General features: G+C 38.9%; 1 protein-coding gene across 1 annotated transcript; it reads right to left on the bottom strand.

Moving 5' to 3' along the window:
- Window positions 1-337: 337 nt before the first annotated feature.
- pcdh10b (protocadherin 10b) lies at window positions 338-18,858 on the bottom strand. The gene is made up of 5 exons (XM_038298309.1): window positions 15,855-18,858; window positions 13,940-13,998; window positions 13,704-13,810; window positions 5,393-5,550; window positions 338-1,576 (listed from the first exon to the last, which is right to left on the bottom strand). Exons 1-5 carry the CDS (start codon window positions 18,408-18,410, stop codon window positions 1,523-1,525), a joined length of 2,934 nt encoding a protein of 977 aa, XP_038154237.1. The 5' UTR covers window positions 18,411-18,858; the 3' UTR covers window positions 338-1,522.
- Window positions 18,859-27,593: the final 8,735 nt, after the last annotated feature.

The following is a 27,593-nucleotide window of genomic DNA, read 5'->3' as shown; positions in this document are numbered from 1 at the left end:
GGACGTCCTCATTTAAACACATTAGCAGAAAACCACTTAATTTAATGAAACACCCAAAAAAAGAACATCCTTGGCTGTCTTTAATGCAAATGATATGCTGCTCTTTTTCTGCAGACAGGAACATATAAAGCAGAGCCCAAAGAAAGACAAGAACATCCATCGATCCTCTACTGCTTAACACGCTAACAGCAACAGATCATGCATGGCGTTTTTGTAAACTAAGAAACATTTTTTATGAAGCAGTCTTTGACTAAAAAAATAGCTGTTACTGTTTAATAATTTTTGCAAGGAAAGCAGGAGTGCAAACAAAAAAAGCAAAAACAAAAGAGACCAGACATAGCTTTATTTATTTTCCATTTATTGTCTGTTACTGGTGTTTGTAATGTGTAAGAAACAAATATGTATACTGAACCCCAATGCTAGTGTACAACTCTCTACATGGGATCATTTCATTGTTTTAGGAACTCATCCCAGAAGTGTTGGTTACCGTGACACTAATGAACACAAATCTCACTCTGAAATATTAGGAATTATTTTAATCATTATTCAAAAGTGGAAAAATAATATAAAATAAGATAGTTTTTTTTTTAAATGCTAAGGCTGTTAAGTCTGTGTTATGTGTCCAGTTGATAAAAAGATGCTTTCTTTATGGCCACTTTAAGCAAAGTAAGACTTCTGAGATAAAAAAAAAAAAAAAAAAAAAACGGCAACAAACCGCACGCTGTCAGAACAAGTAGCTATAGATCAATTTATATAGAGTTTTATATTAAGCCTCAAAGTTTTTAAAATAGTACAATAAACACTTTTCAGACATGATAGAAACTACCTGATGGCTCAGACTCAAAAATGTGTAAACAAAAAAAAGAAAAACCCACTTAAAAGGATAACTCAATTAAAAAAATAGAACACAGAGAATCCATTATCTTGCACACTTCTTTTCTAACCAGGTTAAAGCAAATTGTAACAGAGACACCTGACCACAAGACAGAATAGAAAAATCTTAAAACAGTGATATTGCATCTTAAATGCACAATGATTCTGCTGTACAGTTCACTGCGTGAGCGAGCACGCCTAAAGGGTTCTCTCATTTACATGGTCTCTATGTAGTCCTCTGCTTGCTTTTTCCACACCAGTGCTGTAAACAGGAACACAGTATGAGGAACTACAATGTCAGTGAATGCCTGTAACTTTTCTCTCCAAATCTGGACCTCTGGTTTGTATCAATTTTTTAAAGAGGGGAGTGGGAGTTTCTCAGTCCAGCTGAGAAAATGAGTCCTCAGTAAGGCTATACATTGCTTAGTTTTCCTCCACCTCATACTCATCATTCTCCATGTTAAACTGACACTAAATATTAGGGAAGCTTAAAAAACCTGGGAAACACAGTTCCAGCACAGAGCAACGATATTCAGCTCGTTTAGGGGCTCCCTTTAGTCCTGTGTGTGCAGCCATGGGACTTCCCTTTAACAAAGGAGAGGATCTGGATTCTTGTTGAAGCCTTTTGTGGGGGAGCGATCGTGCAAAGTCACGCAGTCTCTGGTATGTCCACACGGAACGAGCTAGAAAACCCTCGTCCTCGCTGTACAAGAAGAAAAACCAAACAAAATCCTGGTGAGACATGAATATTCAGGTATCTATAAAATACAAATTCAAATGTATTGATCTCTCAAAGGAGAAATGAACTCTCTGCATTTAACCCATCCCCGTCAGGAGTAGTGGGTTGCCACTGTGCAGCACCCAGGAAGAAGTGTGGGGCTAAGGGTCTTTGCTTAGGGACCCAGAGTGCAGGCTGTGGGGATTGAACGGGGTACTTGCAACCTTCTTAGAACATAAGCACACTGCTCTAACCACTAGGCCCATATACGTCTGTGTGCCTGTGTGTTTTTTGTTGTTGTTTTTATTGGGCTGGGGGGGCTGGGGGGGCTGGGGGGGTGTTGGAATGTAGATAATTAGAAAATGAATGCCCCCCCCCCATCCCTCAGGGAGGTCTAGAAGCACAGCATCTAATCCCGCCGTTCAGCAAAGATACTACTACGTGGCTTTTCATGTTATTTAGACATTTGACGAATTAGATGATTCATTGATTTATGTTACCTACTGTAAATTAATTTGAAAAACAAGTTAAAAAGCTAACTTAAAAGTAAAAAGTAAAGTTGAAAACGTAATAAGCCAAGTTAAAAAAGTAAAGAAAAATGTAAGTGCCTGTAAAGTATGCATTAATACTCTAAGGTTATGTTGTAACAAAAAAACAATGTGTTTCTTTCATTCTGCGAGTATTTTTCATTAATTTCATATTGAAGCCCTTTTGTTCTTTTTCTTAATATATTAGGGTGAGTGGTTGTTTCATGAGATCAACCTAAATGTACATATTTGGAATATGTACATAATAATCAGCTCTATGGTAGCTATTACAGCAGCGTGCTGTTTATTTACAAACAGATCGCCACATGGGAGGAGACCAGAGGTGTCAAGTAACGAAGGACAAATACTTTGTTACTGTACTTAAGTACACTTTTTTGGTATCTATACTTAACTCCTTATTTTTCTTCTTACTTCTGACTTCTACTCATTACATTTTTACACAAGTATCTGTACTTTCTATTCCTTAAATTTTTAAAACAATCGTTACTCTTGGCTTCGGTTTAATGCAGAGGTCACGGATTAGCGGACCGCGCCTCTTTTCCTGTTACCCTGAAATCCCTCATCCTCCGCTCCGCCCCACAGAGCTCAAGACCTCCTGCGCAATGCAAAGCCTACAACCTCCGCTGTTCCTCCCGTATTGCTGCGCTCTGACTTCATCTCTGAGCTTTAGGAGAGCATGCACAATATTATCATTTAATTCTTAGGAGCAAAACATAAAGAAATTAACGTTTAATTTAATATGACAGATAAAGAAATCCCCATCAGCATCCAGCATATGTGTGGTTTCTGATGGAGATGAGAAATCTGCTTCCTGGTAACGTTTGTTTTAAAAATGTAAGGAATAGAAAGTACAGATACTTGTGAGAAAATGTAATGAGTAAAAGTCAGAAGTAAGAGGAAAAATAAGTAATGGAGTAAATTATAGATACCTAAAAAGTGTACTTAGTACAGTAAAGAAGTATTTGTACTTTGTTACTTGACACCTCTGGCAGCTAGCATGCAGATCCATGCATGCAAGTAAAAATAAGCACTTTTTCACATGGAGATTACAGTAAAGTCCTGCAGCAATGGACTCTGGGCCATCAAGCTTTTAATAGCTTTCAATAACTGAAACTTCTACAAACTTGGGTTTGGTGCAAAGGAAAGAACAAAATCACAATTTTTCAAAATAATTGCAATTTGATGGGAAAGGATCTATGTCTATCCTTTGGGTCATAAAGCTAATTGTTCCTTATTTCATACCATTTCGTTTTAATCATATCACCAACAAAACAATTTCAATAAGTCTCATCAACAAAAATGTCATAAAAGCCAGAAAAACAAAAATACTTATAGCCTTTAAATAGCAGTCTGTTTTTAATTAACATGAAGAAGAGAAAAACAAAGCCAGAGAAATTATGTCCTGCTGCTCCTAACAGCATGCTCTGCTTTTGGGTTACGGCACTCAGTAGGCAGCAGACTTCTAACTGGTGCATCACACCATCAAGTTGTTTAGGTGAAAAGAGAAGAAGCCTTCCTCAAAGGCTGCTTAAAAAAATTACAAGTAGGCATTATCACCAAATTGCAGTCATTGAGGTTGTATCTCTTTGATGCCTTTGAATTGAGTTTAGAAAAGCTAATTTCTTAGCTTTTTCTCTTTCTCTTCACTTTGTCCTCAATTATTTAAATATATATATATATTTTTATCCTTAGCTGCAATCATGTTGCCTGAATGAGCTGTTAAGTTTATTGCCTGCTTCTTTTTTTCTTCCTTGACTTAAAAAGGATGTTTTCCTGAAATTACTTCTTTTAAATTACAGAAGCTAGATTCCACAATCAGAGAAAGCTTTTAATTACTAGCATTCTCACCGATATTAGGCTTGCTTATTTTGCAAATATGAGAGAGGTCTCTCCAGGCTCTCTCTAGATGTCAAAGGTTTAGATTTAGAACTTAGATTTTATAAGTCCTTTTCACCTCTTTACAATTCTAATCTGAAATGTACAATGGAGTATTAGGGCCAGGCTAGAGATTTATTTTTTTTCTAAATACAAGAATAAATATAACAATAATGACAATAATGAAAAGTCTTGCAAGAAGCACTTTCTTCCCTAAAATGAGGAATATTGAGCATCTTGTGAAGTTATACTTTGGCATCGGTTTCACAAATAACGAAATATTAGGTCTTTTAGCACAACAACATTAAATTACTATCAGTATCAGAACTTTGAAACGATTGTGCAAATGACTATGTTTGGCAGTATGTGTAAGACAAAGTGGACTCAGGTGTCATTCTCATAATTGTTTACTTTATTATCATCATTTTATGACTTTATTCTCGTAAAGTTATGATTGCATTCATGTAATATTATGATTTTGTAATGTTACATTACATAGATTTTATTCTGGTATTTAAAGTTAATATTTTTTTATAATTTAAGTCAATTCAGTTTATTTCTATAGCGCCAATTCACAGCACATGTCATTTCAAGGCACTTTAAAGTTTTCTGTCTAAGGAAAATCAGTTGATTGCATCGGCTCATTGACTCTTCAGCAATCCCTCCCTCTAAGCATGCTTGTAGCGACAGTGACAGTGTCTCAGATTCTCTATAACTGAACCCAAGAGGACTAAATGCTAAAACTGCATCAAAAACAGTTTTATTACAGTATTTGTGAAAGGATTATTTTCCCTTTTTCAACAGATCATTGCAGATTTAAATTTTTCTTCAGACAGATCTGTTTATTTTGAGATGATTTGTCACATGAAACAGGATAAACTGTTAGGAAATGATTGATAAGTTTTTACATCACACAATTTATAACTGACATAATAAGAGAGCATGTAGAACTTTTATAACTGCTAGGCGATTGTGTAGAAATGAAGCAAAACAGCATGCAAGGGAAGATAATGGTGATGCCTGAGAAATACGAAAGTGTTAGTTGGACACTGACAGAAGAGCTTGGAAAAAGAGGGCAGATCGAAAAATTTATTTTTACCAACAAAACCCAGTTTGAAGTCTTTTCTTAAACTGCCAGATAGAAAAAAATACTTTTCAGGCCAGAACAAGCAGAATACTTGCTTAAATATGCTGTGTCATAGGAAGCTCTGGAGATAGGCAGAAATGCTTTTAACTCTTCCCGCTCTTATTAGCTGTGATGGGAGTTGATGGGATGGTTTTGTTTAAGGTGATTTAGGGGATGGTGGTGAATGACAGGTATCTCTTTACCAAATGTGGACAATGACCTATTTGTCATTTGCTCCTGGGTTTCAAGTACCTCTGTATCAGGGACTGAGTCCATGCCGGGGACATGAAGGTTGCTGCGGTAGTCTAGAGCCTGACGCCCGTCAGAGGGCACAAAGCTAGGCATCCAGCAGCGATCAGAGTGCCCCAGGGCCTTACACTCCTCAGTGCAGTTAGAAAACAGGTCCGCACCTGCAGGTTTGAGCAGAAAAAGAAGCTGAAGCAGGTTTTACATTACCAAACGTAAACATGTTGCAGAAGACATCCAGGTCTAAAGAATGATACTTTACTGTGTTCTTGCTTGATTCAAAATGTCATGAGCTTCTTGATCAAAGCTTTCCACACAATGATTAAAAATATTCGCTGCTGATATTTCAACATAAAACCAGAGTTGAGCACCAGGAACTTCTGAAATAAAGTTTCTCCCCTAGAATATTTTAAGACATTTAAGAAAATGAAGATATTTCCATGGGGGCAATGGCAACAGTGATTGGATATACAACTAACAAACCTTCAAGCTAAAAAGTTATCATTCAAAAGAAATGCACACAACAACCAACCACAACATATTACTTAGACAGTTCAACCAAGTGTACTGGAAACAGAGAAAACAGATTAACAGGAGCATACAGGCCCAATTCCTACCAAGATTAACTGGATCTGAGGTTCTGATCTGACTTCAGGTTTCACAATTGATGTTCTAAAGCAGAGGTCACGAGGAGGAAAAAGAAAGCATAGTAAGTGTGGACTGCTGGAAGAACTGTGGTGAACTGGTGACAGAAAAGTGAAATGGCGTGCTCAAAGATGACCCTGAACATTTAGAGGATGTTTGGCTCAACCTGCTGCTGTGAAGCAGGATTCTCCACCATGAACAGAATCAAAAATAAATCTGGATCCAGGCTCACGAATGAGCACCTTGATATGTGATTCAGAATGTCTTTTTTTTTACCATTCAAACCCAGGTTTAAAGCCTTGCAGGGCAGCCTAAAGCCCACTGCTCTCATTAAGCCAAAAAAAGAAAGAAAAAAAGCAGTTCACATGTTTTATACAATATGTAAATAAGGAAACTTGTCTATATACCAAACTGAACGATTGTTGTTCTGTACTTCAAAAAACACTTTAGATTTTAAAATGAACATTTTCTTTTTTTTTCTATTTAAAAATGATATATATTCTTTTATTTAAAACTTCAATGTATAATGCATGCATTGTAAACTACAGTTTGCTTCTGTGTTTGACTCAGAGGGTCATTTTATTCACATAGGACAGGGGTCCGGGTTTTTAAAAAAAAATTTTTTGGGTTCATTTTAATATGGTGTGCGGAAGGTCAAAGAAAAATGAATTATGTTTTCCAATGCTGTAAACATTTGTATTATAAATACATTTAAACAGTCATTTGCGTCATAGCCATTTAGATCAGTGGTCATAACTTGCAACCAGCGCGGTGCGGTGCCAGGCAAACAAAGTGGCAGGTGTTTCTCGGACCATCGATCCCAAGGAGATAAAAAGGAAGCAAAAAGAGGATTCAAAGAATGGACTGCATCGTTCGCTTTCATTATTAATGGAGAAGGTTTGCCTGCATTGTTTTCTTTGTAATGAGAGACTGTCAAAAAAATAAAAATAAAAATTTGGAAAGGCATTTCCAGGGAAGGAATGCTAAATATGCAGCAGACCACCAAGCTGGGAGTGAGGGAAAAAGTGTGACTGCAGAACTTCTGGATAAACTAGAGGAGCGTAAAGATAGATTTAAGCAGTGGATTGCATTTCCAAACTCCACTACTGCTGCTAGTTTTGTTGCAAGGATGGGAAACTGTTAAAATATCAAACAGGTTGCGCTCTCAAGCAGGGATGGTAGCTTTCTTCCATTTTCTCCCCCAAACCCTAAAAATATAAATCATACCAAAAATCAATGGTGACTGGATGTGGGATTTCAGGGTTAGAGAGCAGAGCTCTCTAACCCTGAAATCCTGATGTTATTTATGGACAATATAACAAATGAAAATAGTTTGGCCGGCAGATAATGTTGTCTTCCCGTACCCTTGGGCGGTGAATCAAAAATTACGGCTAAACAAAAATAAGTATTTGACATAAACTGGAAAATACTTCACTTCATTCCATGCATCAAAGGTTGCTGATAAAATTAATAGGATCTATTCAATGTTCCTAAATGGTTGATTGTTTTAGAGATAAAAGTGTAAATGAAAGATTACATGTCAAATTTAACCATTAAATGTCATCACTATAACTAAGAATTGAAATCTTCTCACAATGTCTGTCTTTTAGCTGGATTTTGCAAATTTTAGGTAGATAATTTGAAAATACTAACATTTCTTTGGCTGTAATATTTTTTTTTAATCAGCAAGTTTGGATATTTTTCTATGTAAAGTCAACCTAATGTATTTTATGGTGTAAAAAGCGTTGGAAACATGAGTGAATAAAACTTCCCTGCCGCCGGGCCTTTGATGTTTGCGCTGTGTGAAAAGCAGGCCGTGGATTGAACTAGAAACCTGTTTAAATTTGCTCCTTTCATGTAGGGTAACTGTACATGGCGGGCTTTATAATTGTGAATAATTGTTTAAACTGAGGTAGAAAAGAAATCACTTAGCAGAAACTTATACGACAACGCAGCTATTTAGGCCAACTAAGCTTTCAACCCCTTTTCCCCTGTTTCTTTCGTTTTTTTTTTTTTGCTGTGAGGACCCGATTCAGCCAGCGGATGCTTTTTAAAACCTTAATCTTCTTGCTGTGTTTGTATGTCTACGGGGTAAAATCAGAAATGCCCAACTAGGCTATCTGCAGCTAATCCCTCTGAATACAGACTGTGATTAGTCTCAGACTGTAAGACTGCTGCCATCTTAGCAGCCTGTGAGTGTGTGTGTGTGCGTGTGTGTTTGGCCTTCTGACTGAGAACCAATTTTTACCTGAGTCAAGGTGGCCCCCCGACCTTTTTCAAATCAGACGAAGTTAGTGTCAAACGTTTGTGCTGGTTTTTGCAGCAAAAATTTTCATTTGTTCCGCTATCTTTTTAAAGATATAAAGAAATGTTTCTAGAGGTCATCAAAGGTCAACCAGCCCCCCACCTTCTTCAAACCAGACAAAATTGTCAAACGTTTGTGCTGGTTTGTGCAGCAAAAATTTTCATTTGTGCCGCTACCATTTTAATGATTTTTTGGATTTCAAAAGTACAGTTTGTCTAATAGCATCCTTTAGTGATCAGAAGCTAAGATAAAGGTCACCAAGATTGTTTGGAAAGGCGTTGTAGCAACCTGTTTGAATTGAATTTCCTCCAGGTTAAAATTAAATTATTCATATTCATAGGTTAGCCACCTATAATTTATATGAAATTCACAGTTTCAGCATGAACAGATATTAACTGACCTTTGATGACCTCTACAAAATATTATTATGATCATTAAAATGATAGCAGTACAAATGAAAATTTTTGTCATACAAAAATATACAATTTTAAAATACATTTTAAATATAAAATATCTATAATATTTTTAACATTTAAAAATGCATATTTTAAAATATATACATTTTTTTTTTCACTGCTATCATTTTTTGTTGTAGCAATTTATCGATTTGCAAAAGAAAATATAGGGAAATTAAGACTTTACCACTTGAGGAGTTCTGAATAGAGCATACTGACTGATGGAAAATATTGTTGTTATTTTAATTGCAAATTGTATAAAAATGTTTACAATTTTGTTTCTGGATAGAGCATATTGACGGATGGAAAATATTTTTTTAATTTTAATTGTAAATTGTATAAAATTTTTTACAAACTTGGTAAAATTGATTCTCTAAGTGGGTTGCTCTGTAAGCTAGAGGCATGTTTTAGAGTCTTTTTACTCTAATTCATGACTAATCGATTACTAAATTAGTTGACGATTATTTCAATAATCGATTATTCTGATTAGTTGTTTCAGGCTTATAATAAATGGACGTCAGTGGGAGTACACAAATGGTCCTCATACATATAGCAATGTGTAGGGCTCAGCATTGAGAGAATTTGCTCGGTTACAAAGAGGATTAATTTACCTGGCTGTTGCTGACATGTTGGAATATCTACCCACCTCCTAACCAGATCTTTTCTTTTTAATAAATATTAAAGAACATACCCTAAAGACACACAACTATTTTGCATTTAAACATAAATAAATACATTGCAGCAGTGCCAGCTGCTTCTCTCGGAAACAGTTGGGGCTGGATATTAAGTAAGGTTTATTTAAATAGCACATTTCTTAGACATGCGTCACAAAGTGCTGTAAAATAAGAGCCTTAAAATAAAATAAAAAAACAGCACCAAATAAAATACAAGTAGTAGTGCATTCCACAGTCTGGAAGGACCTTTCGCCTCTTGTCCTAAAACAGGTTTGAGGGTCCATTAACCTGTTCTGTTGAGCAGATCTCAGACAGCGAGCAGAAAAGTGAGCCTGAATCAAGTTCCAGATATAAGAGTGATCCTGTCCATGCAGGGCTCTAAATGTCAGCACCAGAATTTTAAAGTTGGAGCGGTATTCATTCGGAAGCCAGTCTAGAGCTTTGAAGACAGGAGTTATGTGAGCTCTTCTGTTTGGTCGTGTCAAAATTATTGCTGAAGAATTTTGCATTAGCTGCAGTGGTGTTTATCAAATCAAAACATCACTTATTGCATTAACAAATGTTGAGACGCAGTATTAACATTCTCTGTATTAAAAATAAACTCCAGAAACCCTGACAGGACTCCAGCTCAAGATGACTGTTCCTCTGGACTCCTGAGGAAAACCTCCTCGTTTTCTGGCTGCTTTCACTGCTGCCACCACATTTCAAACAGGACCCGGTTCAGATTGCAGGTAAAATCAAAAGAGGAAAAGCTGCCTGAAGAAGCTGCATAAAGGGGCATTTCCATATTAAGAAGGGATCAGAAGAGGACGCTTTATTTAGACGCCCCAAAAGAGAGGAAGAACTCCTGATGTTCTCCTGATCAGAGTAATTCACTAAGAAACATAATTAACTTTCAGCTAAGATGCTACAATCTGTTGCACAACTCAAGATCTGAGCCGCCTTTAGAATTGGAATAAGTGTGAATCATCCCCTCTCACAAAAGCAAAGTCACAGCTACACATCTTCCTCTGAGCTGCTAGAAGCCTGCCCCAATAAGGAGAGTGAGTGGGGAGGAGCGACGTGGGGATAAGGATTGCTCTGACTTCCAGGGTGTCAGCTTGGCATTCCTCACAGCACAGGGCAAACACAAAGTTCTGATAATAACCTTCATTTGGTAATTGGTATGCAGAGGTCTGAGAAATAAATTACTGATCAGTGAGCTGTTACCACGGTGATAATGTGAACCACAGGCCTGAGGAGAAATTTATCACAGCAGCAGGGACAAGAAAGCAGTGGAGAGGAGGATAGAAAGTGAATAAGCACCTCTGCTCTATTAAATTAAATTCACTGCGTTCATTATATGTTTAGGGGTGGGGGTGCTGGGGGTGCTAAGCTGGAGAGATGCAGCAAAATTTTTATTTATAGGGATTTAACTGCACACAGTTCTTATAATTCAATACAGGATGACGAGGCATGACTCACCTCAGACTTCATAAAAAAGCACGGTTTCCAAAATAGAAAATGGCAAAAAAACTAATTGTATCTAAACCAGATTGATATAAAACAGAAGACGGAATTAGTTTAAAAATAATGAATTATTAAACTTAAATAAATGATCAAATCCTTCATTCCCTCTAGACAACAGTGGGGGTACTAGGGTTGTCAAAAGTATCAATACAGCCATCTAAAGTGCAGAATAGTGGAAAATGCACTTTCTGAACACTTTTTAATTGAATAATTCTGTGCATTTTTCAGTTTCTGACTTTTTTTGTAACAGGTGCAGGTGCTGAGAATTATTTTTGTTTAACTGGTTTGGCCAGTGTCATTGTTATGTCTGCAAAGCATAGGAAAGGAAGGAACGCTTAATTTTAATTTTGTACGTTTTTTATCAAACTTGCTTAATATTGTGCACAGCATACAACCTCAAAATATTATTCTTATTGTTTTTTTATTTTTTCTTGTATTTTTTTAGTAATGAAAATATTTCTGTTGAATTATAGACTCTTTGTTTTTATCCTTGTGGTATCGAAAAGGGTATCGAGTATCGAATATTTTACTTAGTATCGGTATCGAGTTGAAAAGTTTAGTATCGTGTACCCTAGGGGGTACACACCCACTGAATGTCTTCTCCAAAGTTCTTGTCAGTCTGCTTTTGAAATGAAAGGCAACTAATGTATAAAAACCAAAATCATATACATGAAAACTGTTACATTACATTGCAATGCAAAATGCACAAACTGACTGTTTGTTATACATTTTTTCTTTTTTATGGCCTAATGAGAGCGGTGGGATTTCCACTGGCCTGCAAGGCTTTCAAACCTAGGTTTTTAAACCTAGATTGAGCCTACTGGCACAATCTGAAGCCATTCTATGGGCCTGATAACCACTAATAACGATCATGAGAATGCATGCTTATTACCAAGGGTATGCTGGCCTGACGGGGTAAAATGAGCTGACGGAACACCAGCGCTCCAGATGGCTTTAACATATTAGCAAGTGAAGCGGCGCAAGTGCAGCTATAGACACTGTCGTCAGACAACGTGCGGTAATTTAGAAATGTTTTAAATCAGGTTGGGTCCGGAATAGCCAGCAGATGGGTCTGGATCCGGACCACGGTCTGCTAATAATGTAATTCCTGCAAAAATATATGCATAAGTATCCTTTCTCTTTTATCACTTGTCCCAAAAACATTCAGCCTTATATTTCCATCAAACTTCATCCACACACATTAGATGTCCGTTTGAAAAACTGTCAGAGATCAAAGATCCTAAACTAAATCTTACTGACTTATTTTTCTATGTCACAATGATCACTTTCGTTTTTCCTCACAGGTTTGACAATCTTGTTTATTTTTGTTGGATTTATTCTATTTGGATTTTTTTTGTGCTGATGTAACTATTGTGAGGATGATTTTGCTTTTATCACAATGGTCATTTCTAAAGATTTGGTTGAAAACTGAATGGTAAAAAGCCGTTGTTCTGTCAGACCAGCACACCCATAGTCAATATGCATGCACATGATGTCAGTTTTGTGTTTATCCCTTTAGTTTTGTACAAAAAAACAATTTAAAAACACAGAAAAGTAAGTAATTAAATAGATTTTTTGTACTGAGATACACGCCAATTGAGGTAGTGTAAAATGTATTTCTCTTACAAAATTATAGGGATAAACTGAAGAATGTATCCTACCTCTCGCCCACAGACAGCTGCAGATAGACACCAGCACCCCTCGTGACCCGCTGGGATAAAATGGATGGATTTCTGGACTAAATTCAGCCTATGACGAACCAGCCAGATTTAGCCTAAAATCCTACATCTAAATGACGTCTGATGTTTAAGGGGCTGCCTTTAAGTTCTCTCTGTCCATTCACAGTTAAATAAAGTCTGCTTTTATTTGTGGAAATGCTTCCAGTTAACCTCTGTCCACTGCTGGGGTCCCCACCATGGAGTAGATAGGGCTCAGCTCTGAAAGAACACAAACCATCTGGGCCTTTAATACATCACCTCTGATTGGCTCCTTTACGAAAACGACTTTTAAAAGACAGACAGTTTGGGAAGAGAGCAGCAATAAGTCCAGTAGCAGAGGAGTCTTGTCTGAGAGTAAGCATGAAGGAATTCATTGATTCATCTAATGACCAAATGAACCGCCTGTTATGTTCTTCTGAGGCACAACCTATTAGGTTTGCTTCCCAGTTCTTCAGTGTGAGCGCAGCCTCATTAAAAAGCCCCTCACATCTCGTCAAGACTAAGTGAGCGTGCTCACCAGGAGCAGGCTCCTCATTACCACCATCATACATTTACAAACAACAATGTCAGACGGCCCTTTGAACACACATTTTAAATATCATTATGCAACAAAAAACTAAGAAAAATACAAGTACAACTATTATAGAGCCATTAAAAGAAGCTCATTGAGAATTTCTTTTAAGTCTTTCTTTTAGGAAAAAATGGACAGAAGCAGATTCCCTAAACTGGATGATATGGTGCATCCCGTCAAGTTATATTGGCTCTTGTATAATTTCAGGGTGTAATTAAAACAAGCTTTTATTTGATCAGGCTCTGTCTGTTTCAGCACTGAAGGGACAGGCAGCAGGCAGTTTTGGAGCCAAACCGAATAGCAACCACATGCAAATCAGATAAGCCTCACTCCCATCTCACTCCAACCGGAGAGTTGCTTATTTGCTCCTCTAACCTGCAACACAGAAATATTCAAATAACCTTGCTGAAGAAAAAAGAAGTGGAAAACAAAGGTCGTACCTGAGGAATGGCCTCGATTTGTAGCATCGTGGTCACTGTCTCCCTGCTCGCTGTCCCCGTGGCCACTATCTTTAGAGCTGACCAGATCTGCCTCCTGAAAGGCTGAGCTGAAACAGAGAGCGCAAAATGAAAACTAAAGACAGACGTGTATGGTACTTTGTTTACTGAGGCAAAGCAGCTGATGAAAAAGCCAGGCTAGCACCTGGCTGCAGAGTGGAGCGGTTTTCTCTGTTTACCTGTTGACTCGCCTCGGCCTCTCCACCAGGTAGCTGAGTTCAGCTCTCTGGTGTTTGGTCTGAAACAAGAAGGGGGTGAGGACATTTCATTTGTGGCTTTAACATTGCAAGCAGTCATACACTGCAAAAACAAGTAAAAATCTCTTAACATGTGTGTATTTACCCTTGATTTGAGTAGGTAAACAGGAAGATCTGCCAAGGAATGAGTATTTTTACCCTAAAAATAAGATAATTCAATATTTCACACTAGAAATAAGATACTTCAGTTGTTGTTTTTTTTCTTATTTTAAATACAAATTGTCTTATTCCATTGACAAAGTGTCTCACTTACCTGCTCAATGCAAGAAGAAATGCATATATATTAAGAAAAATTAACTTACTAAGATTTATATTTTTTGCAGTGTAGGGATCAGAAATGATCCAACACACACAGCGTAACACTGATCATAGTAGAGACTAGTGAGTCTCCTTTTCCCAACCCTTATCAGTAAACACTTGACCTTACCTTAACCTATTACCTTAGCTGTCCGAACCCTAACCTAAAACTAAACTTCTTTCACACCTTAGTTCTAAATTGAACTACATTTGTTCACTTTTGTACTGATGTTTCTCAATCTGATGGTGACATCAGAAATGTGGGCCTCAATCTGATGACAGGACACACAGAGACGCATTTAGCTTTCAGCACAGCTGCCAGCAGCCTCTGAGCCAGTACTGCTCAGAAAAAGAATTAAGAGACAAAAGCCAAACTATTTAATTTCTTCAATTCTATCATCCATAGGTCTATTTTTCAGTTAAATTAACATCCTGTCTTCTTCTACAAACCACTGGTAAGATTTCTTTCCTATAAGTTAAGATTTGCAGCGCTTTTTGAACAAAGAAAATTGTTACAAGAGTTGTAAGTTTTCAATAAAAATGCATTTAGAGCTATTTCATATTGCTCAGCGCCAACATTGTAGTGATCACAGATGTGAAGATGCAAATTACAGGCGTGTGTTATAGAGACCTCTATGTTTAAGGCAAAGGTGTATGTTGAACATATGAAGCCTTTATACACTGATATTCTGCTTTTTTTTCTGCAAGATGTGCCGTAAACACAGGCACCTTCTCTGATTTTCCAGGCCCTAGTAAGTTCCTGATATCGGTCAGTAGAAGCTACTTGGGCTCATTATAAACAGTCTGTAAATATAGAAAGAGACACTGGAATCAAATTTAAGCCTGAAACAATTAATCTGATTATTCCTGAATAATGGATTATTGACATAAACATCAACTAATTTAGTAATCAATGAATTGTTATTGTAACATGCATTTCACTGACTGAGTTTATGCAGTAATTATATAAAAACTGTAAAAAAAATGTATAATTAGTACATATTATATATTTTGCAGTTAAGATTAAAACAATTTTCATGTCAATCCAGAGCTCCTCAAGTGAAAAGCTTTTAGTTTAACATGGTTTAATTTTGTAAAAATTCTTCTGTAAGAAAACTTTGAATTTCAGATTATCAATCGATTAATCTAAAAACGAATCAAGATTTAAGGATTTACAAAATAATCGCTGGTTGCAGCCCTAATCAAATCAGATAATACAGCATATTGAGGCTCTCATACACTGACAACAATTTAAATCTAAGTAAGTAATTTGTTCTCAAAATAAGAGAATTTGTTCTTGAATTGAGGAGGTGAGACACTTTGCCAATGGAACAAGACAATTTATATTTAAAATAAGAAAAAAAAATAATTGCATTGTCTTACATCAAGTGCATATTATCTGAGTAAGTAAAAATACTAATTATATTGGTAAACCTACTCAATGAAAGAGTAAATACACTTAATTTAAAAATGTTTACTTATTTCTGGACCGCTTATGCAGAGTAATGGATTTATCTAAAGGTATGAGAATGAATCTTACCTCATTTGATAAAATGCTGCCATTTGATATGATGTCAGGCTGCTGGTCTGTGTACCCTGACACTATGGCCCCACAAGGGTTGTGGTCGGTGTCTGTGCTCCTAGATGGACTACAGGGCTTTAGGAACATGAGGTCAGTTTTGGCTGACTCTGGAGTCAGACAGACCTGGTAGCAATAGTTTTGGTTTTGGTGGTGGGAGCCAAAGCTTCCAGACTCCTCCACAGGGACTTGAGCCGTTCCAGGCCCGCTGACATTAACAGTACTTTGCACAAGCATGATATCAGCCTTGCTTAGTTTTTTCTTGCGTGATCGAGCCTGCCTTGAGCAGCAGGAGCTGCATCCTAGGCAGCAGTCGCTGGCTAGGCAGGTGTAAATGTTGAGCTTTTTGTCCTTTTGGCAACGCACAGCCAACACAATCATGACAAGGAGGAAGATGAAGGAGACAGAGCCGAGGGCAATGATGAGGATGAGAGTGAGGTCCAAGGCACCATCCTTGGCCTTGCTGGTGCCCAGTTTGTCTCCCATGCCCCGGCCTTCAGACATGCTGTCTACCAGTAACACCAGTACACTGGTGCTGGAGGACAATGGAGGCTGACCATGGTCTCTCACTTCAATCACTAGGTCATACTGGTGGTGTGTGTCACGCTTAGCTGACACCCGCCTTGCTGTCCTGAGCTCACCAGTCCTCCAGTCCATCCTAAACATCCCGTTCTCGTTCCCTCTCTGAATGCTGTAGGACAAGCGTGCGTTCTCACCGTCATCTGCATCCATTGCCATGACACGGGTCACCAGGTAACCTGGCTCAGCAGAACGGGGAAGGTGCTCCCTGGCTGTTCCGTTTTTTCCCAGGGGAGCAAGCACTATGGGCGCATTGTCATTCTGATCAACAATTATGACTCTGACGGTTGCGTTGGAGCCAAGCTCGGGGGCTCCGGAGTCCTTGGCTCCGACAATAAAGGCGAATTCTTTCAGCTGCTCATAATCAAAAGACCTGAGTGCGTAAAGGTAGCCTGTCTCTTCATTGATGGACACGTAGGTTTTAACTGACATGCCCTGAATTTCACATTCTAGTATGGAGTAACTGATGAGGGCGTTCTGCCCTATGTCGGGGTCCAGGGCCGTCACAGCGTGGATGTAGGCCCCTGGTACGTTATTCTCTGTCACATATACATCGTAAAGGGATAGTGTAAAAGTGGGCGCATTGTCATTTTCATCTGAAACCTGGACGCTAATGGACTTACTGGAAGCAAGAGAAGGAGTCCCCATATCCTTGGCAACCACAGTTACGGAGTAGGAGTCCGCCTGCTCCCGGTTCAGGAGCCCGTCGGTCACTATGGTGAAGTAATTCCTGAAGGAGGATTTCAGTTTAAACGGGACATCACCGAGAATTTCTACCTGAATTTGCCCATTTTCCCCTGCGTCCCGGTCCGTCACACTCAGCAGAGCTATGACTGTACCGGGAGCGGCTATTTCGCTGACTGACTCTGTAACGGTGCTGAAGGTGATTTCCGGCGCGTTGTCGTTCACGTCGGCCACCTTGACCAACACTTTGCAGTGCGCGGGCACGGCGTTTGGCCCCAAATCCTTTCCCTGCACAAAGATCTGATAGAGGTTGCTCTCCTCATAATCCACCTCCCCGCGGACCTCGATCCGCCCGGTCCGCGCATCTATACTGAACAGCTCCTTTACGCGGCTGGAAATATGGTTGCTGAAAGAGTAAACAATCTCCCCGTTCAGGCCCTCATCTAGGTCCGTTGCGTTCAGCTGGATCACCAGAGTGCCTACCGGTACGTTCTCTGAGAGATTCACCGTGTAGACGGGCTGATCGAACACGGGCACGTTATCGTTAGAGTCCAAAACTTTGACCACCAGCAGCGCAGTGCCGGTCCGGGGCGGCTGTCCGCCGTCCACCGCAGTTAGCACGTACCGGTGCGCCGCCTGCTGCTCCCTGTCCAACGGCTTCTCCAGGACAAGCTCTGCAAACTTATTTCCGTCCGTCTGAGTCTGAACATCCAGGTAAAAGTAGTTGTTGGTTGTGATATCATAAGTGCGCAACGCGTTGGACCCGACGTCCGGGTCGAAAGCGCTCTCCAAAGGAAACCGGGTGCCCGGAGTTGCGCTTTCCGAGATCTCTACCGTGATGTCTGTCTCCGAGAAGGTTGGTGGATTGTCGTTTATGTCCACTACCTCGATCTCCACCCTGAACAGCTCTAGTGGGTTTTCCAAAAACACCTCCATATTAAGTTGGCAGCTGGAACTCTGCTTGCAGATTTGCTCCCGGTCAATTTTCTCGTTAACGAAAAGGACGCCGTTCTCCAGATTGACCTCCAGGTATGGCGTCCGAGAGCTGGGTACAACCTGGAAGCGCCTCGAGGCCACTTTGGTGAGGTCAATCCCCAGGTCTTCGGCGATGTTCCCCACCAGGGTGCCATGCTCTGCCTCCTCCGGGACGGAGTAGCGGATCTGAGAGAGCGCTCCATCAGTAAAGCACAGAGCGATCAAAAGCACAATCATGGCCGAGAAAAGTGCACTTGAGTAAAATAGGAGCAAAAACATCAGCAAATGGCATTAATCTCACTTTTACCTACTGATGGACAAAATGTCCACATTCTTTGCCGTTTAAGCCAGCAGGTGAAATTCCCCTCAGTGCGTATAAGTCCGGATAAATGGAAATATGGAAGTTGTCCCCCCCAAAATCCAGTCTTCTTAAAAAAACAGTCATGTATGTATTCAGTAAAGTTTTGAAATGTTAGTGAAGGCTTAGGGGCTCCGGTGTCTGCCTTTGTCATTTGCTCCCTGAAGCCTCCAGTGAAGCTGAGTGGATCTTCACTCAGCAGCCTGTCATCCACAGAGAAAACAGAGGGACATCGCTCTCTCTCCAGCCATGGTCCCTGTCTGGAAACAGGACTATCTTTTCTGCGTCGATGCTGCTGATGCTTTCTCTTCACTCTATACTGATGCAGCTCACTCAACTATTTGCCTTTTACTCCGTCTGCGCGCCTCCCCCTGCTTCCTTGCGGCTTGAATTTGCACTGGGAGCTTCTTTCTGATTGGTTTCCGGGCTTGCCTGTCAAAGTACGTTTGGCCCGCCCCTCAATCGCTGCCTTTAATGTCTCTGTTTTAGGCAAAAGGACCATGCGAACACTAAGAGGTACAAGAAAGGTATAAGAATTAAAGATAACGAAGCTGAAGTTCAGATTTGCAGGAATGAGGTGATCAGTTGACAGATTCCGGACCTCCTTACGGAGCAGAGAGGGATCAGAATGAGTGCAGTACTTGTTGACATGGTGGCAGGGCATTTGTGAGCCCAAGGATATGCCAGGCGATCCGGGTTAATGCATGCAAATGTTGTGATATGCATGCAGTGAATCAGTCACCATTGATGAGCTGCTCTCAAAGCTGTGCTCTATAATTACACCCAGCAGTCCTAACGTTATTATTTCTCAGGCAACCACACAAGAGCGCTCAGCGAGTCAGACAGTGGCTCTGATCCGCGGAACGCAGGCGCCATCTAGTGACGGACTTTTTAACCAGCCAGTGGTTAATGTTTCAAAGTCGCCTAACAAATTTACAGAGTATATTAGCAATATATATGACATTTATATTATTTATTTTAATGATTATCATTTTTGTGTTTATTTTTACATTTTATGAGTTTACTTTTGAAAGAATAGCAGATAGAAAAATATAAGCGTATAAGCCCATATTCTTTAAGAACAGAAATCTCTGGACTTCTTTTTTAAATCAGAGAGGAATTTAAACATATAAAAAACTATTTATGTATCAGCAAATTAGCAGTCTAAAGAGAAATCTCATTTGGAAATAAATAAATAAAAAATATGTAATGGACTGAATATCTAATGAGTCAGAAAATCATGAGAACTTTGATGAATAGTTCAATCACTTTGTTACTGAATAGATATATTTTCACCAGAGATGCTTCAAAGCATTTTGTTCTATTTTGAAGTCAAGTCTCAAGATTTTGCCAAGGTTTCCAAACAGTTAAGAGTTTAATAAACTTTTTTTTATGTATTTAAAGCTCACTTTTAACAATTAGACATTTAATTTACCATTAAAATCATTTGCAAAACATATTTTAGGAAGATGATCAAATGAAAATTGGAAGAGTTAACAAAAGAGCACAATTTCGTTTTTGTAACATCTAAAGGAATTTTTAAACCTGTTATTTTTCTTACTAACATACGACTCAAACGTTTGATTAGCAAGGCTTGGCACAGTAAGCAAAAAAATCTGTTACCTTTCTGTAAATTAAAAAAGAATGTATACTATCTTGGAGTGTACTTGAAGTGCGAGTAATGCAGCGAAAGTAGGTCAGAAGGAAGTTACGTTTAGTTGTTGTCAAATGTTCTAAAATTATTTAATACAGAACGATCCACCTGATGTCTCATTTCTAAAACATTGCACGGAATTAATACCAAACATATGTACATTCATAAAAATGACTCATTATCTTTGGATTACGTCCATAATAAACCAAATCCACATTAATCTGTATGGTGTTATTTTATTAAGTCTGTTCAACACATTTCTTAAACAATACATACATCAAATTTGAACATGTTTGGTTTTTTCAAATGAATAAAATCTAAGGGACCTATATTTGTCCCTGCATTAAATTACCCTATGTTCAACTAACTCATAAGGTTTAAATAACCCAATGACAAATTAATTTGTTTTATCAACTGAGTTGTATTTACTTTAAGAGGAGAAAAAGTTTTTTGCCTTCTTGTTACATGATCAGAATAACCTGGACAAAGACAGAGCTGCCTGTGAACAAGGATCTTGGCATCAAAATAACTTCTGGTTTCATCTGTGTGGACTTTAGCAACAGCTGATTCCACTCTCCCTTTTAGATGTAAATCACTTTTCAAATTAAAACCAAAAATTAAAATAGCAAAACTACACTTGTTTTCTCAATATTTGTTTTCTAAACAAAAAGAAGAAACAGAAAATGAGCTGAGCTGCTATCCGTTTTCACAGTTTGTGCATAAAATCGAAAATGGAAAAAAAGAATAACGCTCACTATCCTGTTTTTATTTAATTTTTCGATCTCAAGTAAGTTGAATGACCCGGATATGATCTGCTTGATGTAAAGTTTGCTTGGAGACGACGCAGACAGTTATAAGAGCGGGGGGACTGATTAATGTTTTTAGTTTCTTTATGAATAGATTTTTTTGACCCTTTTCTGTTGTGCTTGTTCGATTTGGTTCAATGTTGTATGATTTAAGGATGTTTAATTATAAAGCATGTTTCATACATAAGTAGCACAAAGAACTTTACATATTAAAATCAATAATATTTCAATAAAATTACACAGCTGCAGTGCTAGGTTACATTACTGATTTTGTAATTTAATAAGTTACATTATGACTTTATATATGTATATAAATGTGTTGCATGTTTGTTGATCTGAACAGTAACACAAATAGTTACCTGACCTGAATCTAAACATCAGTAAGAGGTCCATGAAGAAACGATTTGACAGATGACAGCAACGTGGCCATATTGTCCCGATCGGACAGTTATCAAATGCCTAACCAGCACAGCCACAAGTTCAGGAAGCACCACGACATAAACGATAGTAATGTGATGAAAGAAAACTTTTAGTTCTTGCTAAAACATACTTTGACCTTTCTGTTATTTTCTTAGCGGTACATTATCTGCAGAAGTATTCTGTGTGCTGGCAATCCCATGCATATTAACCATCTGTCAATGCTCTGCTTACAACTTGTCAGCAAAATTCAGCTTCTTTATCCGTCTTTCAATCGACAGGTCCAGTAGATGAGCTCGTGTTTGCAATCTGCTGCAGAAGCCTGGTCGGGTGAGAGGCATGCATTGTGGAGTGGAACAACAGCCGCTGCCCATAGTGTAGTGCTGTGGACTTAGAGAGCAGCATCCTTGAGCTGGGTGGATTCTCTGAGGCATTGCCTGTACTGGAGAAGTTGTTGCTGCCTTAAACGCTTGTTTGTTAGAGTGACAACCAATGTTTTTTTCATACAGTCCAATATAAATTTTTTGTTTTGTGTTATAAATTCTTAAAAAAAATGTTGTTTTATGATTCAGCATCAAATATTTGAGCATAAGCACCTTTTTCAATTCTTACACATTACAGGTTAAAAAGGCTTTCAGCCTGATGATTTTTAAACTTTTAAAGTTCTTCAGGAAATTCAGAGCAGTTACTTCAAGTAAATGCGGTTTTATTCAATTCAATTCAGTTTATTTATATAGTACACTTTACAGTTCAACCAGATCATACAGTCAAATTGATACAAAGTTTTCTATCTAAGGAAAACCAGTTGATTGCATTGACTCATTGACTCAAACACAATCCCTCACACTAAGCAAGCTTGTAGCGACAGTGGAGAGGAAAAACTCCCTTTTAACAAGAAGAAACCTACAGCAGAACCAGGCTCAGTGTGAGCGGCCATCTGCTGAGGCCGACTGGGGTTCAAGGAGACAGAAGCAGAGACACTAAAAGCAGCTGTAAAAGGCGGCCCCGTCCAGGAAACACACAGCCAGGCAGACGATCTCCGAGCCAGCTCCCATGCCAGAGGATGAAGAGAGCACATCCAGCCAGTCACGGTCAGAGAAACAGGACCACACTGGAAAACAGGCTGATCTCCAGCATCTATAAACAAAGGTGTTGATGGAAGCAGCACAGCTGATATTTCTCTCCAGGATGGAGTCACAGCCAAACAGGAACAGACCAGATGAAGCTACTATGAGGAAAAGCAGAGAGAGCATAATGTTAGAGATTGAACTAACAGATTCTGCAGAATAGGAGAATAAAGAGAGAATGAAGCAGAATGATGAAATGGGGGTCCCTATGTCTTCCAAAAGTCTAAACCTATAGCAGCATAACTATAGAGATAGCTCAGGATAACCTGAGCCACCCTAACTATAAGCTTTATCAAAAAGGAAAGTTTTAAGCCTAGCCCTAAAAGTAGGCAGGGTGTCTGCCTCATTATAATTTATAATTGTTACACTTGTATTTTTTATATTAAAATATGCCATTTTTATCAAGCTTCTTATTTATTCAGCTATTAGATTTAGCTCACATGTCGTTCGGTAACACTTATAAAGTAGAAAAGTGCCTCCTGAAACATGCTGTAATTATTTTTAACTTCTCCAAAAAGAGGAGATATGTCTGGAAACATCTCTTCAAATAGCTGCTCAGCACGGCATTGGTCTCCCTCTGGTGAAAATGGGTCAGAGCCAAAGGCAGATCCCACAGTCCGGGAGGATTGCAGCTCCTGTTCATGCATCCATGGTGCTTCAGCAGCATCTGGCAACTGCTCTGCTGGAATTCTTGCTGGGCATCTCACAACTGCAAGTTGATTTGGGATCCCTCTGCATAAAATTGGTAAAGATTTTTTTCATTCCTGAACAAAACTGTCAGCTGTCATAAAACAATATACATACTAATATTACTACAACTTACCTGGTATCCTATGGGCATTGCAGGACTGCAGAACTCTGCCAAGTCCTATCTGACTAATTGATAGGCCAGGGTGGACACTAGGGCTGCAACTAACGATTATTTTAAAAATCGATGAATCGGCCGATTATTTTTTCGATTAATCGATGAATCGGACAAAATTTTTTTTTTATATTAACCTCTTTATTCCAAAATAAAAATTTTAGACAGAACAAACAAGCACACAAGTACAGGTTGCTCATTAACTGTACTGGTGCAATATGAAAAATAAATGTTTGTGTAAAAACTACGCAAACTTACATGAGAAATGTAGCTGTACATCCACAAAATATAGGCTACTTTGTTTCATAAAGCGCAAAAAGAGACAGGCATTTTTGTTTTTTAAAGCTCCTAAGGGGTTCAAACAATAGGCCCCCCCATTTCAACAAATGAGTTTTTTTTAGACTAGAAGAGTTCTGCCTTTTAAGACAGGAAAGTATAGCAGTTAAAGTTGCTGCTTGAGAAAATACTGAACCATAGAGATAAAAATAGCCCTGTGATTCAAATTATAAATTGTATTTGGAATAAAAATGAGAGAACTAGGGGTGCTAAAAAACACATCCTCCAAAGACAGGTATTTACATGGGAATGTGGCAGATAATTAATTGACATATTACTGATCTTGCTGGATTTTGTTCTGCTTTACTTCCATAAATTGCAGGATCTTCTTTTCTTTATCTTTGCCAGAAGATTTAAACTTTAAAAGCCTTGCCCTCATAATTTGCAAGTTAATTTATTTATAAAGAAAATATAAACGCTGCTTAAACAAATTTAAATGAAATTAAAAGTAAAATAAGTAGCCAACCTTATCACTGTCTGTAACCTACTAACAAGGTAAGGAAAGCATCAGATGAGCTACCTGAGAAACTAACGTTACGTTTCCCCTCTTTAAAATGAAACAAACATGGTCGCTCACCCTGCTGATCAGCTCTCTTCACTGCCATTGAAGGCTCCAACGTGTTTTCTTTTCAGGTGCTGCATCATAACAGTGGTGCTTCCGCGCCATGTTCATTTGTTTTTACAAAAGTTGCATGTTACGACTTTTTTCACTTTACAAAGCGCAGGCTATTTTAATTATTGTGATCAATTTGCGCCGTCAATCCCGGCGCATGCGCGCTTCATTTGCAGTCTGGACGCTGAGGGTAAACTCCTCACTAAAATCCTGCGGCTCTGACTGCCGTGCTGAGAGGGATTCCTGTGGGAGAGGGAGAAAGGCGTTGGGATGGGGGAGGCGCCCCACGGCAGGCAAAAGCCGCCAGTGACACCGTAAAAAGTGGCCAGATTTGTCGCTAGTCGCTTTTTTGAAAAATAGTCGCTGGAGGGGTCTGAAAAGTCGCTGAGTTGACAACACTGCAACTGCGGCGCTGACTCGCTCCGCCATATTTTTTTTTCTTCCCCCGGATGACGGCGGCGGCGGATGACGCATTAATCGCGCGACACAACTAATCGATGATTAAATTCGTTGCCAACGCTTTTAAAAGTCGATTTTTATCGATTTTATCGATTCGTTGTTGCAGCCCTAGTGGACACACTAAATTTGTTAAGGTTATCCTGCATATCAAGTAACCCTGACCCAGAAGGTGGATTAGGGCCTGTTTAAGGGGGTAGTTTATCCCATTATTGACCTCTGGCAAATTCTTTCCACTCTCAGGTTCTGTTTAAACACAAGAAACATTTTTAGGAAAGTTAGCAAGGCAGCTTTATTTGAATCCTGTCATGACTTTTCTTCCATAACTTGGATTCTGTCTGTCAAGAGAAAAAAAGAATTCACTCAACAAGTCATGTAACTATGACTTGAAACTAGTAAAACATCGTATAACACATAATTTATGTGAAAATAGAAATATATTGTTAATTTCACACACATAATCTATAACCATGAACACAATTAGGCAGTGTTTTGGGTTACCACATTAAAGCAAGAGAAAGAAAGGGGAACCATGGCCCTGCCTTCAGATGGTAGCTTAATCAACTATGCAGAATCATTTGAATATTAAAGTATGCTTTTTTGATATAGATAAAAAATTACAACAAAATAATTCACAGGACACCTACTTATTAATTCAATTCAATTCAATTCAGTTTATTTATATAGCGCCAAATTCACAACACATGTCATCTCAAGGCACTTTACAGTTCAACCAGATCATACAGTCAAATTGATACAAAGTTTTCTATCTAAGGAAAACCAGTTGATTGCATTGACTCATTGACTCAAATACAATCCCCCACACTAAGCATGCTTGTAGCGACAGTGGAGAGGAAAAACTCCCTTTTAACAGGAAGAAACCTCCAGCAGAACCAGGCTCAGTGTGAGCGGCCATCTGCCGAGGCCGACTGGGGTTCAAGGAGACAGAAGCAGAGATACAAAAAGCAGCTGTAAAAGGCGGCCCCGTCCAGGAAACACACAGCCAGGCAGACGAGCTCCAAGGCAGCTCCCATGCCAGAGGACGAAGAGAGCACATCCACTCAGTCACGGTCAGAGAAACAGGACCACACTGGAAAACAGGCCGATCTCCAACATCTATTAACAAGGGTGTTGATAGAAGCAGCACAGCTGATGTTTTTTTCCAGGATGACGTCACAGCCAAACAGGAACAGACGAGGCAAAGCTACTCTTTATTATGCATAAACTAATTTCTAAGAAGTTTGATTGGTAGAAAACTAAAGTAAGAATCAAACATCTAAAAATAAACAATGATAAATGAAAAATATTTTCTCTATGAGGAAATCAATCTACAGTGTTTTTTCCCTCAATAAGGCTGGACATAGAGAACTATTTCCTGTAGATAATTCATTCAAATCAAAGCTATACAGCTCCAGGATGAGCATTTACAAGACAGTCACCAGTTAAGATGTTCACCAGTTAAAGCAGAGCACTGAGCAAACTGGACATTTGGTGACCCAAGTACAAATGATTTATTATTCCAAAGCTTTAAACAAGACTGTGAGTGAATACAACACTGTGGTAGAGTTAATGGGCTTATGGACTTCTGAAAATAAACAGACTTAACCTGTGATTATTTATTCAATACTTAAAGGTTTTAAAAATATAAACACGCAAAGTTACCATGTTTATTGATGATAGGATCGCTGTTTCCAGGTCGGTGTCTGACACAAGTCTTTTTCTCCTGAGTTGGTGATGAGCACAGAATCTTCTCACTGACATCTCCGAGCATTTCTGAACACCTGACACCGCTGCAGTGCTTTTCCCTTCCTTAAAGCTGCAGTCTGTAACATTGAGAAGAGAGAAGACTTCGACTGAAAATTTGAAGAAAAACAGGTTTCACGCCACTCCCCCACCCTCTCTGCTTCACTCATTCCCCACCTCCAAGCTCCACCCCTCTCACAGCCTCTGCGCGGCTACCGCATGCGACCAGAAGCGTCCAAGCAGCGTACGCAGCATGGAGTGTGAACCGGTAAGAGCGATAACACTCACCTCCAAGCAGCTAGATATAAGATGCTGGTTATACCGAAGTTTGCCGTGTAAGCAGTTGTCGGCAGGGGCAGTAAGGGCAGTTTCTCTTTCGCTGTTGGCTGTCGCTCCGCCATGACTTCCACGCGCGTCCTCCTGACTGCGGCAGCCGGGCGGCAGCGGCAGGTTAAGCGGTGAGAGGGGGGGCGCGGGATTGAGCGTGTGTGAGCTGTGATTGACACTCCATCAGACGCTCCTCTAGCTGTGATTGGTTGTTTTGACTCGTCCCCAATTATTCTTTCCAGATTGAAATACAAGCAGTATGCGGGACAGATTGAAGCAGTTTTTTTCACAGGTTACATATCACATGTACTGCTGTCTGTGCATAGGGACAGTTTTAGCCAATATGACAAAAAAGTGATTTTTAAAAACTTACAGACTTCAGCTTTAAACAGCTGTAGTTCAGTCATATAGCACCGATCATCCATTAAATTACGGTGGTCTGTTGTTTTACCCATCTGCCTGCGGCATCTCCAAGCAACTTTACGTAAACCAGATCATATCCGGGTTATTCAACTTGCTTCAGATCAAAAAATAAAATAAAACAAAAGATAGATAAATTTTCGATTTTATGCACAAAATCGGAAAACGGATCACGCATCATTATTTGTTTTTTCCGTTTTGTTTTGAAAACAAATATTGAGAAAACAAGATAATTTTTAATTTTCGGTTTTATTTTGAAAAACAAAAGAATGAATAATACACAGATTATTATTCGTGTATCTTTTGGTCATTGGGTTTTTGTTTTTGAAACGGGAATTAAAAA

The sequence above is a fragment of the Cyprinodon tularosa genome, unplaced genomic scaffold, assembly GCF_016077235.1.
Source record: "Cyprinodon tularosa strain WSP-4 unplaced genomic scaffold, ASM1607723v1 ctg405, whole genome shotgun sequence".
NCBI lineage: Eukaryota > Metazoa > Chordata > Actinopteri > Cyprinodontiformes > Cyprinodontidae > Cyprinodon > Cyprinodon tularosa.
This window is presented reverse-complemented; position numbering and strand designations above follow the sequence as displayed.

Coding starts and splice junctions, on each gene's coding strand:
- pcdh10b (XM_038298309.1), bottom strand. CDS start 18,410: ATGTTTTTGCTCCTATTTTACTCAAGTGCACTTTTCTCGGCCATGATT. Junction 13,811..13,939: donor AGGCCGAGGCGAGTCAACAG/GTAAACAGAGAA, acceptor TCTCTGTTTCAG/CTCAGCCTTTCAGGAGGCAG. Junction 1,577..5,392: donor ACTCAGTCCCTGATACAGAG/GTACTTGAAACC, acceptor CTTCTTGTACAG/CGAGGACGAGGGTTTTCTAG.